This window comes from Triturus cristatus, chromosome 2_1, assembly GCF_964204655.1.
Source record: "Triturus cristatus chromosome 2_1, aTriCri1.1, whole genome shotgun sequence".
Taxonomy (NCBI): domain Eukaryota; kingdom Metazoa; phylum Chordata; class Amphibia; order Caudata; family Salamandridae; genus Triturus; species Triturus cristatus.
The window spans coordinates 823,301,584-823,322,621 of NC_140581.1; the positions used below are offsets into that span (position 1 = coordinate 823,301,584).

Genomic DNA, 21,038 nt, shown 5'->3' on the forward strand with positions numbered 1-21,038 from the left:
CTTCACCAGTTAAACAGTGTGTAGTGAATTTATAAAAGTGAGCATTTGCTAATCTCCCGCCATTCACTGTATTGGTAGGCTTAGAGGACACACAATGGAGATAACTGTTTGGGATGTATTTATCACTAAATTTGAGGCAGGATCAGATGACAGGCCTCCTTAAACGTGGAACTGTGAGCTGTGCTTGGGGGCTTAGAGTTGGACTCCCCTTGGCCGAGGGATTTATAAACAGAAGACAGACTTGGCAGGGACGGCTCCTCATAAAAGGAAGACAAATTTATGGAGGCTATGGGCTATTGTTGGCAAGTGCTGCGGGGTGGCTATGTCGTTATCCAGAAGTATAGATGTGGGGACTTGGGTGGGTCATTCCCTTGCGAGTGTGCCCATGGGTGCTCTGCTGTGGCCCAAGTGGCCTGCATGTCACAGTGAATAAACATACAGTTGGCACTTGGCTCTGTTAATACAGACATGTTTTTGTTTAGCTCAGGACACAGACCATTTGACGCCCTGGACCTATACCAAGAAAATGTTATACAATATGCCATAAAATATTTCTGGAGTGGGGATTGCTTCACTACGCACTAAACTGTTGATTAGTGATGCGGCCATTATATACAGTAAAAAATCAATAAAGGGCTATTTAAAAAAACTAGGAAGCACAGACGGATGCAGTATAAATGTATTCATAGTGCCTGGCATTCCCCAATGGCATGGGAGCCTGTGGACTGAGGGGTGACATCAGGTGGAGGTGTGGCCATGCCCCTCAAAGGGGGATTCCTGCACTTGCATTTTGCTTGGCTTAATACGCCCACAGACAGTCTTTAAAGACATTTCTTACATGATTAGTCAGACACTCCTGCCCACCCACTTGATGGCCCTGTTGGGGTACATAAGGGATGTTCCAACTGGCAGGGTCGGATTGGCAAGGTGGGCACTCGGGCAATGGCCGTGGGGGTCGGTATCCGAGTTCCAGCTGTGGGCTGCTTTTTTGGAGAGCCTGGGGTGGGGGGCAATTTGGGCAGTGTCTGTGTTGTTCGGATGCCGGCAGCAGCCCAGTGGGTGCCTGAGTGACCTTTCTTGAGGTAGATGGGTGTCCATTACCTCCCTTTTATCAATGGGCAGAGGAGTCACTCCCTTTCTCTCGCTGGGCCGGCCCATCAATTTATGCAGTGTTATGCGAAAAGGCAATATGCAAATGTGGCCCACTTTTTTTGCCTACCCGGGCCGATTTTTAATCCCAATCCAACTCCGCTAACTGGGGCTCGAGAACCTAAAGCAATTTCTCTACTGTTAGCAAAACAGCAGTAGCAATGCTCTGGGGGCGAGGCCTGACTCAATCAGCCCAAGTCTGCCTATAGGGCCCATAATGACAAAATGGATGTCCATGTAAAACTACTTCCGCAGGCAGCAGGACAAGTGGCGTAACGCAAAATGCGATGAGGGGCCCATGAGTCTGCCATATCTCACAGATATTCAGTGGTCTTGGGTTCAGTGGGGGCCCCTAAGGAAGATTTACGCGCCCGGAGGAAGACCAAGGGACATATGGGGACCAGTGCAATCCTTCCTAATAGAGCAAGTCGAGGAGCAGAAATGTCGGGTGGAGACTGAGAGTTGGAATTTGAAGAATACAATGTACAAAAAAGCTTAACTCGAGAGCTGGAAGAAAAGGTACAACAATGCTAAAACTCGGGAGTGTGTGTGTGTGGAGGAGGGAGTGGGGGTTGGAGTATTGGCAACAAATTATGTATGAAGCAGTGTGCATCGGGTGCCAACCTGAATAGATGTACTTAACTGTATAGTCGTTAGATTCCCTTGGGCGTGGCTCTCTCAGTAAATTGAGGTAAGTGTTATAAAACCAAGTGCCACATTGCATCATATCATTTTACCTTTTATTCAGCAATATACTATGTAACGTATACTGTAGGACTGCAATTTATTTTATGTTTCATTGGTTTTTCCAAACAATACAATTAAAAGCATAGATAAAAAACAATTGTCAAAGAACATTAACAGAATTAAAGTGCATGCACTCCCCAAATAGCAAACTGTGTGTGGCAAGTGCGCCCTCGGCGTCACAAGATGGCAGTGGCATCTGCATTTTAGAGTTTAGATCTGCGAGGAAACAGGCACCGACCAGGATTACGACCTAAATATGTTATCAACTGTTGTGCAGATTTAGCCCGTCAATCCAGGACGGTACACTACTGAAAAGCAAACACTTTACTTCTAATCAGGAGAAGAGCAGATTAACGGGAGGAATTCATATAGAGAGACAGGCTTATCCTAAAAATAGTGTTTTTTTTCAACAGCACATTGGCAAGCCGCCGAGGCTCACAAGGGCAGTGGGGACTAGGGTACTGTCTGCTGCTGATGTAAAATCATTCTGAATTGCAATGTTATGCACTTCCTCTAATAAGTGATGCTTTCTTTCGACAGCCTCCCGATGTTTACTGTGCTCAGGAAATTTAGTATACCAATGACGTTAATTCTGGAAGCGATCATTATCAGGTGAATATCTGATCACTGTTGGTTTTATTCTTGGTTACTGTTAAGTGCACGTGGATGCAATTCAGTTACTGTCGTTCTTTAACATCAAGTTACAAAAGTCAAAAAGTTTTCGTTATCTACATTGCTCTAGCAATTGAAACATTGTAGATTGAAACAGTGCAACTTTGTATCATGCAGGTGTCAGTTGTTATAGCGCCTGGACGATAATTTGTGATTGGTGCATCTGAGAATATGCAACTGTAGCAAACACCGATATAGAAACCAGGGCTGGATGGGCCACGACTGAGGAGGGGAATGGGAGCAGGAGGCCTGGAGCCTGATTTCAGCAGCCATGTGGTTAGTAGATACCACCCTTACATTACTCAAGCAAAGAGCCTTATTTACAGCTCGGCGGTCGGTTACTTCATCACAAACGTGACGGATATCCAGTCTGACGAAATATAAATCCTATTATATCCAATGGGATTTATATTGCGTCAGACGGGATATCCGTCATTTTTGTGACAGAGTAACTCGTCCACCGAGGTCTAAATCAGGCCCCAAGCGTGATCGACTTAGTGACTGGCGGTGCTATGTGTGCTGATTCTGGATTTGGAGGTGCAGGTTGGTGCAAACTCCGGGTCAGGTCAGACAGTGGCAATGTCTGTCACTTCCACAGTGTGAGTGGCAGCAGAGGCCGGTCTCAGTCAGCCACATTGCTTCAGACTCATTGCTAACGGTCACACTGTATGTGTGGGCCTTGAGGCATGTAAGATGTGCTGTGTCTGTGTGGTTCTCCCTGGAGATCACCTGGCATCCTGGGCCACTCATATCATCAGGTGCCCCGCAGCATAGACAGGCAATTTCTGGGATAAGTGGGCCCACACCTGGCACAATTTTGGACATTGTTTCGTGTACTCAATGTGTACTCTTGGAATATAGGGCTTCGTGTGGCATAATACTGACCCTGGCATAATGATGGCCATTCCCGCCCTATTCTGAACATCTTTGGAATGGGAATTCCCCACTCTGATGTAATGCTGGCCATCCTTAACATATTGTTGGCATCTTTAACAATATGACATAATGTTGCAAATCCATAGCAACCAAAGGGTCACATTTAAACTATGAGAGAATAAGGTACAGTATAAGGTGGGAAACTTTGTACGGAAAATTTATTTTCAAATAGATTTTGTATTTTATTCATGAAACTTAATTTTTTGTTTATAGGAAACGATATTCATTGTCCATTATATGGACGGTCGTTGCAATAATTGCTGGAGCAATTGTAGCTGCTATGTGAGTACACGTATTTATTTATTATTGCAGTTTTCAAGTTGTGCGTCAATGTAAACTAATGGGATTGGTTGCAGAGGGTCATTTTAACATATTGGAATTCTTCACTGCACAAATTTCCACATCACCTGGCAGACATGAATGGGGACTCTGCACTACGCTAAAATATTGTTTTTTTCATCTAGAGTAAAAAGCAAAATCACAAGTTGAAATAAACCAAAGCCACTATCATAGCCGTATGATAGTTGCAGCAATTCAATTCAATTCAATTTCAGGGCTCGAGAAAGCGACATCACCCACCTTTAGTTTTGTCCCACTAAAGGACATAATGTATAGTGACATCACATGAAGCATGTTAGAACCGGGATTCCCTAGTTGGCCGAGGTAGGTACCTTAGGCCAAGTAGGGACCCTCACTTCTAAGTCAGGGTAAGGAAGGCCACTTTCTCAGATAGCCCCTGCTCACCCCCTCAGTAGCTTGGCACGACCAGCCAGGCTTATCTTCAAGGCAAATGTCTAAAGTATTTGCAACCATGCTCCCAGTGACCCAATGATGGCACCACAAAAGGACTCCACACGAGTTTCATAAAAAAACAAGTATATTTTTATATAAAAAGATATACGATGCAACCACACAATAAAAATCCAACATATGCGTATTGGTAATATTCCTCCTGGCCGGTTATTAGACCAGCCAGCCCTTGCAGGTTCTTGCGGTATTAATGAGCAATTCTAGATGATCCAATGCAGTCCTAATGCAATGCTATGCAGTTCGTAATGCAAGAATCAGGCACTTTGCAATGTAAAAATAATGCAATGCGTAATGCAACAATGAAACAGTTCGTTATGCAAAAATAATGCAATGCGTAATGCAACAATCAGGTAGCATGTTATGCAAACTAATGCAATGCGTAATGCAACAATCAGCAATTTGTTGCAAAAATAATGCATTGTGTAATGCAACAATCAGGTAGTTCGTTATGCAAAAATAATGCAATGCATAATGCAACAATCAGGCAGTTCGTTATGAGAACACAATTCAAAGCGCAAGGCAACAATCAGGCAGTTCGTAATGCAGAAACAATGCAATGCGCAAGGCACTTCGGAACCGATCACGGTGCTTTAGACGGTCTCTCTGCCTCTCGTACTGACTTGCGGTCAGCTTCAGCCAACATATGCCCCCAACACGGGTGTGGTGTAAACCAAAGTGCTGCTCCACACTCCGGCCCTGATACTGCCACTCCTTGGCAAGTACGGGCCGCGATTCGAGCTTGAGCAGAGGCTCGCGCTGCAAGAATGGAAGAGGCCAAGAGCGTCCATCTCTGAGCCCGCCCCCTGCCCCAGGCGGTGACACACATTACCTGGGGGGTGCGACCTCGCTCTCCTTTCCTCTTGGGCCTCTGATGCGACTTGGTTGATTCCGGGCAGTGGAACTCGGGCCCTCCTCCGATGGGGTTGGTTCGAGGTCCTGCTTCTGGCAACAGCGGGCTCGGGCCGGCGGCACAGCTCCCCTGGGAATGCTGGTCCAGGCCGATGGCGATAACGAAGATCTCAGGCTGCAACAGGGCACACGCACACAGCGTCGCTGAGACTCACTTGAGCTTTAGGTGTGCGCGGTCACAGGGCAATCCTCACAAAGGTCTCAGGCTGCACGAAGCACATGCACACAGTGTCGCTGAGACTCACTTGGACTCTGGGTGTGCACGATCACAGGGCAATCCTCATGAAGGTCTCAGGCTGCACGAAGCAAATGCACACAGCATCGCTGAGACTCACTTGGACTCCTGGTGCCCACAATCACAGGGCAATTCTTACGAGGGTCTCAGGCTGCAAAAAGTACACGCACACAGCATCGCTGAGACACACTTGAACTTCAGGTGTGCACGATCACAGGGCAATCCTCACGAAGGTCTCAGGCTGCACAAAGCACAAGCACACAGCGTCGCTGAGACTCACTTGGACTCCAGGTGCACACGATCACAGGACAATCCTCACGAAGGGCTCAGGCTGCAAATAGTACACGCACACAGCGTCGCTGAGACTCGCTTGGACTCCAGGTGCCCATGATCACAGGGCAATTCTTACGAAGGTCGCAGGCTAAACAAAGCACAGGCACACAGCATCGCTGAGACACTTTCGGAAACTTTTGTGTTCCTGAGTTTCCACAATAGATAGCCAGCTCTCATCGGGCCCTTGGGGTTAAGTTACTTCAGGACACAACACAGCAAAGTCCTTTCAAGCAGGGGAACACAGTACACAGCAAAGTCCCTTTAGCCTCTCCTTGGTTAAATCAGCAAAATGCAGGGCAGCCCCATAACACACAGCAAGGGTCAGTCCTCTCCTTCAGTCTATTCAGCTGGTTCTTCCTTGGCAGAGGTTCCTGTTGACCACACAGTAGTTTCAATCCTTTACAGTCTTGAACAGTTTCATTCCCAATTCCAGGTGTTTCAGCTCTCATAGTTATACCCCTAAATGTCTTTGAAGTCTTTGTGTCCAGGGGGGCACTGACCCCTGGACCCCTGTCCAAACCAGCTCTGGGTGTCTCCCTGCCAGTGACACCTTTTGTATTTGGCACTGTAGAAGCTGGAGCAGAGCTTTTCCCATGTAGCACCAATCGTCTTGCTGGCTCTTGATGAAGGATGTAAAGTAGGAGGCCAGGTGTACGAGTTACAGTGTTTAGCAGTAATGTTACTCTCCCTACCAGTAGTCTCCTATTGAAGGAGAAAGCTCTGAAAGAGGTTGGTTAGAAGGAGTCCTTGGACCAGCTCTCACCAGGGTGCAGGTTTGGGACAAGAGCTCCTGCTCCGTTGAAGCTCTCTTTCTCCAGCGCTCCACTGACTCTTGATTATTTGACAAAGGAAGGAAACCCCCATACTTTCTCATGCCTAACAACCATCAGGAGACACTTGAATGCCACTGAAGGGTTAGAGGGTAGAGAGGTTGGAAGAGGAGGAGGAGGCGGAAACTTCAGAGAAGAGAGTAATGGCTCTTTTAGAGATCTCGCTCTCCACTCATGAAACCTCATACCATGCTGAGTGGGTATGAGGGTAAGTCGATCGACCTACATTATATTTTGTTTTAAAAAATGTAGTTTCACAGGATGTGTGCTGGGGTAAAGTATATGTTCCTGTAAAGGGCAATGCTATCCTAAACTGGCCTCATCATAAACCCCTTGCAATTGTTCTCAATCCTAATATCAATACACTAGTGTAGATAAATAGTGTAGGTGAGGACCCGAACTGTTATTGTCAGCGCTTGCAGAGGTGTGTTGTAGACAGGATTCAATGTTTAAGTGGGTATTCACAAAATTAAACTGAAGAGGATTCAAGGCCTGTTGTAGTTAGGATGATGAATTTCCCTATGAATGTGACAGATGCAGTTCCGGTGGAATTTAGAGATTCTGTATAAGGGAGGCATTATAGAAAACGTTGGAGCAAAAAAGTGGGTGGATACTATTGGTGGCACACAAGCCAAGTGAGGAGGTAGGATTCTGAACTGATTTGACAGAGCTGAGCTGTGCGTAGAAATGGATAAGTATCCTCTCCCACGCATGAGGATTCTTAGAATTTGACAGATTTTGTAATATTGTTTGGCGTAATCAGGCTTGTTCAAATGCCTTTTGAATTACTGTCAGCAATTATCTCTCAGTGTATCATGAATGATTTACTGGCAAAGATCAATGGCGTACAGTTCTTTCAGGATGACATCTTGATATTTGGCTATAAAAGTGCATAGCATGGTGAAATCATTAGGTTGGTTCATCCTACTGTAAAGGAAAACATTTTGATGTTGAAAGAAAAGAGGTGTGCATTTAACAAAAGAATGATTGTTTGTAAGGACATTTGATCAGGAAGGATGACGTCATGCTAAACAAGTGACTTGCGAGAGAATGCCAGGACCAGAGAAAAAGGAGATGGGTGCACCTTTCTAGGAATTTTTGAGCTCTATAGTAAATGTATGAAAATTATTTATGCAACACTGAAACTCTGATTTAAATTGACCTGCAGAGTACAAGGAGGAATTTAGACCTTGAAGTCAGATCTAGCTCTTGCCCCGATTTTGTGCAGTTTTGGTCCAGAAGTTAATTGTAGCCTCATATTTAATACCAGTGTGAAACTATTAGGTGCCATCCTGATGCAAAATGTAACTAAGTGAGTTCATCCTATTGCTTTTGATTTGTATGCTCTCGCAGAAACAGAAAATGATGAATCCATTATTAAGAGGGAGTTCCCAGGTGATGACTGATCACAACCCCTTGAAAATAATTTTGAACAAAGAATTTAATGTTATTTTCTCAAAAGTATACCAATAGTCAATTGGCCAAGATAAGTCTGACTTTTAGGTCTGGTACATTTCACGTGTGGAAAATAAAATGGCAGGTTGTTAGTTGAGATATATATATGCGTGTGTGTGTATCGCAGAAGTGACAGGATATTAAAGAGCAACTACAACGCAACCCCTCTATGATTTCAAATTTCTAACTACAAAGACTCCTTGTTCTGTAAGGATTAACCACCACCAACCCACATCACCATACTCATGTTCACATCAAAGTACTGTGGTGAGGCAAAAAACCTTGTTGAACCTAATTTTGTCATGAATAATTGAAAGACAATGTTAAATCACTAATGAAATAGGGAGCCACTCGCCATGCCTGTTACCAGGTAGTTTTCCATTGGTAAACCTGTTTCTGTGCCTCACAGTAGCCATGTGTAGGGGTGACATCCTTAGTTCCTTCTAATGAACCCTGCTCATGGGATGCTGTGTATGATTTAATTCCATCAATGGGTACAATTTTGGTGGCTCTTTAGGAGAAGAAAAGTCACTTGAGTAGTGTGACATGTTGGAGAGCAATATGCAGAACTGTGGTCTCGAAGGTTGTGACATGAAAGAGTAAGAAATCAAAAATAATTTGCAAGAAAGATGAAATTTGACAGGACGGATGTACATACCAGTGATCAAGTGGTGATAAGGTCACCAGCAGATCATAACAGTGGATCACAATGTACATTCCATGAAGTTGGTGAAATTGTTAATAAATACACATAAAGCAGAGGATGAAGACATACAAAATCTAGGCAGGATAGCACCAAGAGAAACTATTGCGAGAACGATGGAGGAAAAGAGAATTCTTCATGAAAATGAAAGAGTTCTACTATTGTGAAGGATTATGTTGCAAAATTTTTCATGTTACAGAAATATGTTTATTATCATGAATATTGTTCTCAATTTTTCCAGTTGTGCAAGTTTCCTTAGTTCTCTTAGTGATGTAGTGACTAGTGAGGATACTACCTTACTATAAAGAGGTAGCTTAGTTAGTAGGAATATGGAAAATGTGGATTTTGAATGCTTTAGGGCATCGCATTAGTTTTGGGATGCTTTAGTGGAATGTTGGAGAGAATTCTGTATTGAGTTAGGTGTTGAACACCTCTTGGTGGGATGGGGTACTTTGGAGGACTGAACCCATCTCTTCACTTACCTTGGTTTCCTGAATATGTTTGGAAGGTCTTTACATTAGTTGAGGCTTTAGGGTAATATAGCAATATTCAATTTGTTTTATCTGAAGGCACATTAATGGTGTGTACACCACCCACCAAAGGTGTGTGAACAAACACATACTTGTTAAAGGATTGGAATCACTCCCTACAGTTTTCCCGTCAACTACTGCACCAGGACAAAACAAAACATGCTTTATTTGGTGTGATAATGCCACAGCCGGATGTTACATAGTATTCCCAGGGCAGATACCCTTAATTGGAGGTATTTACAGCATCCTGTAAATACCACATCCTGGGGTAATGGTGCTTCCTGGGTGCAGTAAATACCACAGAGTTTTAATCGACTCGGAATCAGGCCCCTAAAATCAGTGGCCAATTTTAAATCTTTTCAAGGGTTGTTGGTGAATTCTTTCTGGATAGGACTCCAAAGAAACAGCTTTTTGCTTTTTGCTTTTATTACAGTCTCTTATACACAGTTAATCAAGCCAGTAGCACTATGCGCTTCTTTATTTGAACTGCACATCGATAAAGTGGCTTTGAACTCATTGCTGGTACCGCTTTATCTTTTTATCTCTCTTTTATTTTTCAGTCATGATCTTTCTTTTAGTTTGGAAGGATATGTTATTGTACTGCTGAATGACCTCTTCACTGCTGCTAATGGAGTTTATACCAAGGAGAAGATTGATCCCAAGGTAATGAATCACATTTTAAAACATATTTTTGTATACCAAGCAAAGGAAAGTTCCCGCCCTGGCATTTATGCGGTTGGAACAATAATACTGCAAACTTGAAAGTGAGACAGCTGTGGCCCACTTAAACATTCATAATCAACCAGATGGTCTTTTTAGCTGCTTGAGAGGTAAGAGGAAGGAAACAATCACAATTTATATTTCAATACAGTGTAACCAATTTAGTCACACAATAATCCACTTGACAACTAAATCTGAGATTAGGTTTAATTAATTAAAAAATAGATTTATATAAATCAGTCTCAGCATCACAGTAAAGAAATAAAGAACAAACAGAATAAATCCAAATCTCCTGAAGAGAATTACCCTATATAACAAGTAGCATACGACTCAATCATTTATGACGATACAAGTAATCAGGTAAAAGAATTGCACATTAAATTGCATCAAATGATTCTCAAAGGTAAGCATGAGCATGTTGTCTTTCCCTACGCTGCCTTAAAAGAGACAAGCCTAAACTAAGAAGCATTGAGTAAGTATGAACAATAGAAAGTTGTCAGCTGTTAGAGTCTTCGGTAGAAGAAACTGCAACCAAGGGTCAAGTATCCTGAAGCCACACAAAGCAGAAGCAGAGGTCTGTACCTCATGAAGTCCTAAGATGTCTCCCTGACCCTCACTACGTCACATCATAAGACATTAGTTGTACTCAAGGTAAGTCACATGCTCATCTTCAGTAACTTTCCACGATTCCAACAGAAATTGGTTACTGGCACCAACTTTCCCACATCAACAAGTTGTTACTTCATTCGTCCTTGGCTATTCTTCTCCTCCTCCTTCGGAACTCGCCTGCTTGCTTGTTACCGTGTTTCTTCTTGCCTAGACCCATCTTCTCATATCTTCCATTCTAACTAAAACAAAAACCCTTCTTTTCTAACAAGTAAGGCTTTGTCTACACCTGCAGTAGAAACAAAAATGCAAACAAACACCTTCTACATTGAAGTTTAAATACAAATTAAATGTTAGACTTTAAACGTGAACTTGTACTGAAACCTCTCTTGAGGCCCAAAAATCATGTCAATTTAATAGTAATCAGGCTTACAAATACATGCATATTTCTACACATATAGCAAATGCAGTTTCTTAGTGCATGAACAAATTGCAAACGATTACGAAAATTATGTTGTTTCAAAGTACACCAATATGAATATACTTTCTTGTTACACATATAAATGCTTAAACATTAGTCTACACATACACCTTATTCCATTAACTTCACAATGAGACACATCTAATCCTTAATTTCTTCTAGAATATTAATATGTAAATATTGCAAAGCCTTTATTAGTCACATTTCTATTCACACATTTTTATAAGTTCCATTAGTTTAATGTGCAGGACTTTAAATATACAATAACTCATCTTTTCCTAGAAACATTAATCACACAGAATATATTTGAGCGCTGACTACACACAATTATAATGCACACCTACAGTATCTTAACAAGGGATCAAAATGACGCTGCTGCAAAGGATAACTGTAGATGAGCGAGTAATAATTTGGGACGCTTTTATAAGTAGACCTACTAGAACAAACTGTTTTCAGTTTACACTCAACTGCTATTTTCATTGTACCAGAAACATCAAGATTTCAAACCACGGTCCTAGAGAAATGGAATTTTAAATCAGTATTTTAATTTGTTGGACTCTGAAGTTTTTGTCTTGAGATCTGGATAATTAGGTAGTCTCGGAATGCATTTTCACTTACTTTTTTGCCGTTCAGTATTGAGTGGACTTCTGTCCTTGACTGATGTGGTGATTTTTGTAGTCAATCTGAATATAAAACAGGTTAAAACTCCATTTAACCTCTTGAGTGCCCATGACGAGATGGTCTCGTCGTGGGCCGCGGATGCGCTATGAGCCCCGCCCGCTAATGAAATGCCCGGCACAGGGCGTGGAAAGGGCAGGGCACTCAAGGGGTTAAGCATTTTGCTAGGACCCTACTTTGGTGTTGTGTTTTCTGTCGTCTGGTGTACATTTAGTTCTTCCGTTTATATCTATTCATCTTTTTTTTCTTAGTAGCTTCTTATTTCTTTAGCTGTTTTTTCTTGTGACTGAGTGATGGGTTTGGACCGCAATCCTAAAACCATCAGCCAACATAATCATTACAGTTAGTGCTTGGTGTCACTGTTACAATCACACTGGAGTCTGTGTTACTTCCACCCAAGCCTTTGTCAGGGGACAGTCTGTCATCTTCTGCTGTACCTTAGCACCAACACCGGTAGAGAGATTGGTTGCTCTTGGAAACATGGTAGAAAGCCGGCAATAAAGTTAATGGAAATGCACCTGTACGCCCATAAAGTCCTGAGGATGTTGTGGTGGGAAGGATGTAGTGACATAACCCATTTTTAAAGCCACACTGATGTTGAGGTGTGCAGGATGTCAGGAAAAAACGCTCTGGTAAAGCCACACTGATGTTGAGACGTGATATAATGCACTGATAAAGCCACATTGCACCATGGCTGATAATTAGTACGCAGCTTTATAGACTGCAGCCGTGATCTTTACTACATATCCATTACCCTCTCCACTGAGGCTAACATAAGCCATCAGCAAGGCATGTAAAGAGTGGAAGGAAATTTGTTAAGTGGGATACAGCGTGGCAAGCAGTCGAGAATGATAGAGAACTTTCTACTTATCGAAGGCCAAATGTTCATCATTTGTTTGTTGTAACAAATGTTCTAACACAACATGCCTAGAGGACTAGAGTGTGTAAAGTATCCTTACGGTTCTTGATTACCCCTTTCCCCTTCCACAAGCAGCCACTGATAAGTATCAGTGAATGCTACCTTCCATGCACATGAATGTACATGCTATAACTCGTGGCAGGGCCGTAACACAGGGCCCCCACATCCCCTGCGGTGCGGGGGGGGCAGCTGCAGGGGGCCCCCTCAGCACAGTACTCAGGCATGAGCGCTTCGGATAAAATCCGGAGCGGGGGCCCCTCCGTGTACATTGCAGGGGGGCCCCTTAAACGTTCGTTACGCCACTGACTCATGGGCTGCTTGTTAGGGTCCTCATTAACCACTGCTTTCCTCCCTTTCCTTTACCAGGTAGAAGCAGGGAAGCAAGCAGCAAAGAGGAAAAGGAATGGTAGCAACTGAGGGGAGCAGTGCATGAGAGAGTGACTCTGCTGCCTACATCTCTTCTGGGCAGTTCCTCAGAAAAGTGCAGCCATTGGCTGCAACACATATACAAACATAAAAACTGGGAGTAGGATAACTTGTACCTCAATGTATTTTACACAGGATTAAAGTACAACGTGCACATGGAAAAATGCACTTCAGTCAGAAAGGCTATTTGGCAACACATGCTTAATGAGATTTGTACCACATGTGAACACTTGCTCTGCAATGTGTAAATCATGTATATATATGTAAATTATATGTGGGCATAGGCAACCAAGTATACTCATCTCATGCATATGAGTATCCAGCACTCTCTATTGCTATGTAACCACCCCTCTTGCTCCATCTTTTTTGTATTCTATTGTGCATATATTTCAATAGCAAAATATGTGATTCATTTGTTTTTTTTTATCTATGTCACAATGACAATCGATTTTACTAAAGTTTATAGACAGCGTGTGAAAAGTTAAATATACTGCTTTCATTTTTGTAAAAATTAGCTAACCATGTTTGTGCTTTTGTCTGATATGTTATACATGTTATTGCGGACTAGCTAATATAGACAAAAAAGCCATGATGCCAGAAACACTAATCATACAGCATAAATCAGAAAGTCACTATAAGATTAAAGCAGTGCTCAGGATTACACATTTCATGGGCGCATGGGGAGAAATACCACCAATAGGCTGTGTGTGTTATCTGCAGTTAACCCAGACCCGAAAGGACATAGGGTCCTAGTTATATTTTGAGTGACAGCCATGTGGATGTAGTAAATTACTCCATCCCCATGGTGGAACGGCCGCCTGCCAAATTTATAATGGATTGCCAAGCAGCTGGTCATTTGTAATGCATTGGCAAGAACTGCATCAGGGGTTTTCTATTAATGCATTTCACTGTTTGGTACAAGGCTGCCTAACACATAATGCTCCCTTTGTTATGAGAGTCATCTCCCATGGTAGGGGGAGCACTATACTCGGGGTGGACCTTCATGTTGGTGGTCTGTATACTCTGTCGCTGTTGCAACAGAGTCGAAGCACTTCCAACATTTAAATCAGGCCTATAATCTGCAAAGATCATTCTCTATCATTAACCTTGTTTTATCTTAAAATTACAAACGTTATAGGGAACTGAATGAGTTACCTGAATCTAGAAACATACAATGAGCAACACATACCAGCTCAGTGGCAATACTTAATAACATAAGGCTCTAATGCAAGACTACCAGCCCCATACAGAATAACAACTGGCACTGTCGGGCCTGGCCCTATCTGCAGGGCCACCCCCAAATGTTTTGCCTTCACCCTCGTACTTTTCTGAATTTGTACAGCATGATGGCAGTTTTAAAACTGCCAATTTGACTTGACAAAAGAAGCCCCTTTCCAAGCCTAAGCTCTTTTTTGCTTATAAGTCATCTCTAAGGTAGGCCCTAGGCAGCCCATAGGACAGGATGCATGTCCTGGTAGTGAAAGATTCCTAAATTTGTCTTTCACTACTGTGAGGCCTACTCCTTCCATCGTATAACATTTGGTTGCCTTATTAGATTTAATAAGTGATAACTTTTTATTAAGGATTGGGAGCAGGTAGAAACTTAATGGTGGGTGTCCTAAGAGATTGTAATTTGAAATCCTTTTTAATGGTAAAGTCATATTTTAAAATGCCACTTTCAGAAAGTCAGCATTTTACTGCCCTAACTGTTTGCTGCATGTTCCTGGGTCACACGACTGGGTGTATTTGACAGTTGGACTTTAGATATTCCTCCAAAACAGCCAAGACACTAGAGGGATTAGGTGTGCCTGGTTGGGCCATCACTGGCAGGATGGGGGGGTGGCGCTGGGCACAGCCCCACTTTCAAGTCAATAGGCTGTGCCCTGCCTTCGCAGAAAGGAATTCACACCAGCCCATTGTGCCTTCAGCCAGGTTAGAGCCTGGGCAGGGAAGGCAGGAAATTCCACGCATTTCAAAGGGATTCTCTAGAAACTTCTACTACTTTAAAGAAGGCACCAGGTATACAAATATGACCCTCAGACCCACTCTTTAGTTCACTTTCAGGGCTCTGCGGAAGGACTCTCAGAGGACTTCCTGCTGCTCTGGCCTGCTGTGTACTCCAGAAGATTGCTTTGCTCCACCTGAAAGGACTGCTCGGCTGCCTGAAGCCTGCCTTGAACCCTTAGAAGCCTGCCCTGCTGCATGAGCCCTGTTCCACTACTTGAACCTAGGACTACCTGAGTGACTCCAAGAGGTAGTTACGTGGCCTCCTGATCAGTCTCAGGGACAGAAAGGGCTCCATCCATCTTGAACTCGCACCTGGATCCAGTCTGAGTGAGTCCTAACCCTTCAAGTGGGGTCTCTCAAGTCCTGGACTCTAGGAAGTGGTGTTAAAGGTGCCCCGATAGCCATAATCCCAAACTTGGTACTTAAAATCAATTTTCAACCTAAAAAGTGATCTGAGAACCAACAGGAAACCGGGTCCTACCTGCTCATCAATCCACACAAGGTTCACTGCTGGTCGGTCAGTCTGACTACACGTAGCTCCTACGTTCTTCTCCGCCGTAGCAAATCATGTTCAGTGTTCCTTCTCACAAGGGGTATCTGACCTCATGGAACCCTCATCAGCTAACGCCTGCAGCTTTGTCCCACTGAGGATTTTGCACTTCCAGAAAAGAGACTGAATGTAGAAATCTTCACTGTTACTTTGTACAGCGGCTTCCTGACGAAGGCGCCTCCTCTTCGGATACCACCTGCAGCCTTGCCCAACTGAACTTTACCTTCGCAGACATTTTTGCACAAGATTTCTTCTAAGTCGGAATGTAAGCGCTGACCAGGCCCAATCCACTTCTTGTATCTGACCCGTGCTCTTTTGCAGTCAGCCATATATTTAAACTTTAACCCAGTCTCCTGGAATTAGATGTCTGTGGTTGGCACTTTGATGTTTTAAGTGCCAGTTTTTTATTTAAAAATGAATAACTCCGGTTCTACTGATTGGATTTTTGATATTGTCAAATAATGTAATAAAATGTACACTATTTTTCTAAATTGGTGTGGGATTTTACTTGCATTGTGTTTTCACTTTATTACTGTTTTTGAGCTGCATAAATACTTTGCACATTGCTTTTAAGTTAAGCCTGATTGCTTTTGTTCCAAGCTACGAGAGGGGTAACCATAGGTTAATTTAGTGACTTTTGTGGTTCGCTGTGACATGGACTGTGGCTGTTGCTTGAGCAGGATTATTACCCCACTCAACCAACAACCCAATTTGGCAGATCCACCCACGAGAGGCAAAATGAAGATGAAAATATACCATTCTGTTTCCTTTGTGAAGAAAACACATGCGAATGTAGTGGCGAGAGAGCCAGTACATATTATGCAATCAACTTCCTTGTGTACAGTGTCCACCTGAAATGCCTATATCAGAGCCAGGAATAAGCTGCCAGGAGCAGTAAAAGTTGTCAACACCAAGTCAGAGCAAATATTTTTATTTAGTGACACATACACACTGCGACAAAACAATGAACTATTGGGCATTTTACGTTGTGGCATGCAAGGGGCACAAGGATGACGCGAAACCTGTCTAATTTATCAAGTCATTCAAGGCCACCTGGCGTGGCCCTGCATGGCTTGATAAATCCAGAGTAACGCAGAGCAAATTGATGCGTTGCATTACTCTGCCCTGGGAAGACATTCCATGGATAAAGCGTGGCTGTTCCCAAGCATGTACCTATTGATTTTGGAGCATTCCCAGATTTACCATAACTGGTAAACCTAGGAATGCGTCAAAATGCTACGCCTCCCCAGATAAGGCATAAGGAGGATGAATATGTTTTTTTTCTCCTCGTTACTTCCTCTTTTTATGTGTGCTGTGTTTTGCAGAAAGAGGAATTTACCTCTCAATATTGTTTTTGTGCCAGAAGGTCTCCTTCCTGTACCAAATCAATTCTGCTTACAACACAGACAACCTTGCACCATGGGGCAAGGGTGCTGTAATGATGCACCCCCACATGAGGGGCACTAGGACCTGCCCGAGGGAGGACGAGGGCGGGCGGAAAGGGAGGAGCCGGGGGCCAGGATCGGCAGTTAGCCGATACCCAGGAGATAGCGAGGTCGACAAATAAAGAGCCTCCAAAGAACCACGAGTGTCCGTGTTCCTTTTGTCCACGCAGGACACTACATCTGGCGACGAAGGTTGGCAGACCCAACACGCGAGGGAAGGCTAACTCGGTGTGGCCCCTGGGAAAGGGAAGCACCTAGCTGCGTGGGGCCGGAAACTGCGTGGCAAGTGAGTAACGGCACAAGCGTCCTCGCACGCTGGGAGCCCACCCCAGCCATCCGGGAGTGTGCCAAACTGCCCGGAGCTCGCCCCGCCACACCGAGTGTGTATGTGGGATGCACTGAGGGCTAGAGCCTGCCGCCTGCCTACTCGCCGGGAGCCCACCCCGGCGGTGACTTCATTAAAAAAAAAAAAAAAGGGGGAACCGTAGAAAGAGCTGCCTCACCTGGTGCCTGGCCGGAGAAAGTGCCGACTGAAACTGACAAGCGGTGAGTGAGAGAGAGTGTGAATAAATAATCTAGTCCCCGGTGAAGAGAAGGCCAAATCTCGTTGCACACGGGACTCTCGCGGCAGCCATTTTGAAGTCAGGCAGTGTTATCCAATCCCCTGTCAGGGATATTCGGCGGCCATTTTGAAGTCAGGCAGAGAACCTGAAATAGCAAACAAGCACTGGCGAGTGCAACAAACATAGCAAACAAGCACTGGCGAGTGCAACGAACATTGTAAACAAGCACAGACAAGCACAGCGAACACTGTAAACAAGCACTGGCGAGTGCAACGAACATAGCAAACAAACACTGGCGAGTGCAACGAACATTATAAACAAGCACAGACAAGCGCAACGAACATTGTAAACAAGCACTGGCGAGTGCAACGAACATAGCAAACAAGCACTGGTGAGTGCAACGAACATTATAAACAAGCACAGACAAGCGCAACGAACATTGTAAACAAGCACTGGCGAGTGCACCGAACATAGCAAACAAGCACTGGCGAGTGCAACGAACATAGCAAACAAGCACTGGCGAGTGCAACGAACATTATAAACAAGCACAGACAAGCGCAACAAACAACGAGATGCCGGAGTCCGCTCCGGCTCCCATGGGTGTGCTGGGAGTCTCGTTCCTACGCCCTCCAGAGCCCCTCACTCTTGAATCGGGCGGGGGCATGGGCCTGCGGTGGCAAGAATGGCTAGAAGATTTCACGGACTTCATGAAAGGGTCTCAGGTAACGGACCTGGAACAGAAACTGATTGCCCTCAAGAATCTGGTTGGCAAAGAAGTTGGACAGATCATAAAAGAGCTGCCTATTGAGTCCGCTGGCTCATATGATAAAGTCTGCGAAGCACTAAACCGCAAGTTTCTACACAAGAAGAATGTCGACTATGAGCGATACACTTTCAACCTAGCTTCACAGGAAAGTGGTGAACAAATGGGTGTATTTGTCACACGTCTGAGACGCTTGGCAAGATACCGTGAGTTTGATAATTTCTCCACCGAAGATGCCCTCCGACTAAGGATCATAGAAGGCTGCCTATCAGAGCCCCTGAGGTGCAAACTGCTAAAGAAAAGCTACCCGCTAGAAGAGATTGAAGAAATGACAACAGTTGAGGATCAAGCCGATGAACACGCAAAGAAGATGGAAGCCGGGAGAAGTGAAAAACGTGAACAGTCATTCAGAATGCAGTCTCGACAAGCGCTTGGACGGTCCTCACCTCAAGTGCGCTCCTCCAGATCCAAGAAACAATACCACTCATCAAGCAACTCACGCCGAAGCGCGAGCCACACTCAGAAACGGTCGGAAAGACAATTGAAATGCTACAGATGCAGCTACGACTTCCCGCATGCAGACGCATGCCCGGCACTAGGACAACAATGTCGGAAATGTGGCAGAAGCAACCATTTCGAAAGCATGTGCGGTACATCACACAAGGATGACCAACGAAGACAGCCCCGGCAACACCACCCCTCGGGCAGTCGTCACCACGTCAGAGCAGTTCAGGATAGACGAGACTCATACACAGGGTCATCACAATCCAGCTGTCACTCCTGTCAATCTCAACGGTCGTCATCGAGAGAATCCAGCTCCCTCTCACCCATCCCACAAGACCGAAATGAATATATCCACTTCGTGGCTGATCCTGACCGGCTAAAAGAATACCCACGGCTAGACATCAGAGTTGGCTCTCATCACACCAAGTTCGTACTGGACAGTGGGGCGTCACTAAACTACATACCTGTAGTGGAATATCAAAGAATGAGGCGCGTCCCAAACTAGTCGACGCCTATGTGCAAGTATACACGTGGATGTCAAAGAAACCACTGCCGTGTCTTGGGAAGTTCGCAACCGATCTATCGTATCGCGATCGCACGATACAAGCCTACATTCACGTGATTGAAGGGCCTGAGGCAGACAGTTTGTTAAGCCTGCCCACTGCAGAAAGACTAAAACTGATAGACATACTATACAAAGTGGATGACAGACGAGATGTCATTCAAAAGTTCCCCAAACTTTTCCAAGCTCTCGGAAAAATGAAAAACTGCCAAGTCAGACTGCACATCAACGAACAAATCACACCGGTGGCCCAACACCACCGAAAAATCCCATTTCACCTGCAAGAAGCAGTAGAGAAGGAGTTACAAGACCTACTAGAGGCTGACATTATAGAGAGAACGGATGGTCCCACGCCATGTGTCTCCCCGGTCGTAGTAGTCCCAAAGAAAGGAGAGACAAGCCAAGTCTGCCTGTGTGTGGACATGAGAGCACCTAACACAGCGATAGATAGAGAGAGACACCCGGGCCCCCACATAAGCGACATGATCATGTCACTCAACGGAGCAAAAATATTTTCAAAACTAGACCTCAACAAAGGATATCACCAATTAGAGCTGCATGAGCGGTCCAGATACATCACGACGTTCTCAACGCACCTAGGGTTATTCCGGTACAAAAGACTCAGTTTTGGGGTGTCCTCAGCAGCAGAAATATTTCAAGAAGCAATTAGAAGAACAATTCATCATGGGCCTCACGTACTAAATTATAGCGATGACATCCTGGTATACCGAGCAACCACTCAAGAACATGACAGAGTGCTAGATCAGGTTTGTCATGCACTGACAGAGGCAAACCTCAAACTAAACAAGGACAAATGTGAATTCCACAAGCCAACGCTGAAGTTTTTTGGACACATATTCTCCGGAAATGGCATGAAGCCAGATCCTGAAAAGGTAGCAGCGCTAAATGACACACCGAGCCCAGAGGACGTTGGTGACGTACGTTCGTTCCTAGGCATGGCCAGCTACTGTTCTAGATATATACCAGACTACGCCACAATAAGTCACCCCCTGAGAACGCTCACCAAACAAGGGCAACCGTTCCTGTGGTCCACTCATTGTGAAGGGGCGTTCAGAGAGATCAAGAAAGCGGTAGAGTCGGCTAACAACTTAGCCTACTTCAATCCAAAAAAGAAGACAGAAATCACAGTGGACACCAGCCCAGTGGGGCTAGGAGCCATCTTAGCGCAATATGACAGAGAGGAAGACCGACGGCACATTGTAGCATATGCCAGCAGGAGTCTAACAGACACAGAGAGAGCATACTCCCAGCCAGAAAAGGAAAGTTTGGCTGTCGTATGGGCGTGTGAACATTTCCAAATATTCATCTTTAGAAAACACTTCAACCTAGTCACTGACCATCAGGCTCTGATCACAATCTTTGGAAACCCTCGAGCAAAAATGCCGCCACGGATAGAGAGATGGGGCCTCAGGCTACAAGAATACACGTACACCATCATACACAAGCCTGAAAAAGCTGAAAACCCTGCCGACTATATGTCCAGA

At 44.4% G+C, this 21,038-nt stretch overlaps 1 protein-coding gene across 1 annotated transcript in view; it reads left to right on the forward strand.

Annotated features, from left to right (window-relative positions):
• SLC35D2 (solute carrier family 35 member D2) overlaps window positions 1-21,038 on the forward strand; it is a 316,836-nt gene that overhangs the window by 226,013 nt on the left and 69,785 nt on the right. The window contains exons 5-7 of the mRNA XM_085632885.1: window positions 2,437-2,508; window positions 3,718-3,786; window positions 9,870-9,972. Of these exons, the coding sequence (XP_085489011.1) occupies window positions 2,437-2,508; window positions 3,718-3,786; window positions 9,870-9,972 (244 nt within the window). The remainder of the gene's footprint in view (window positions 1-2,436; window positions 2,509-3,717; window positions 3,787-9,869; window positions 9,973-21,038) is intronic.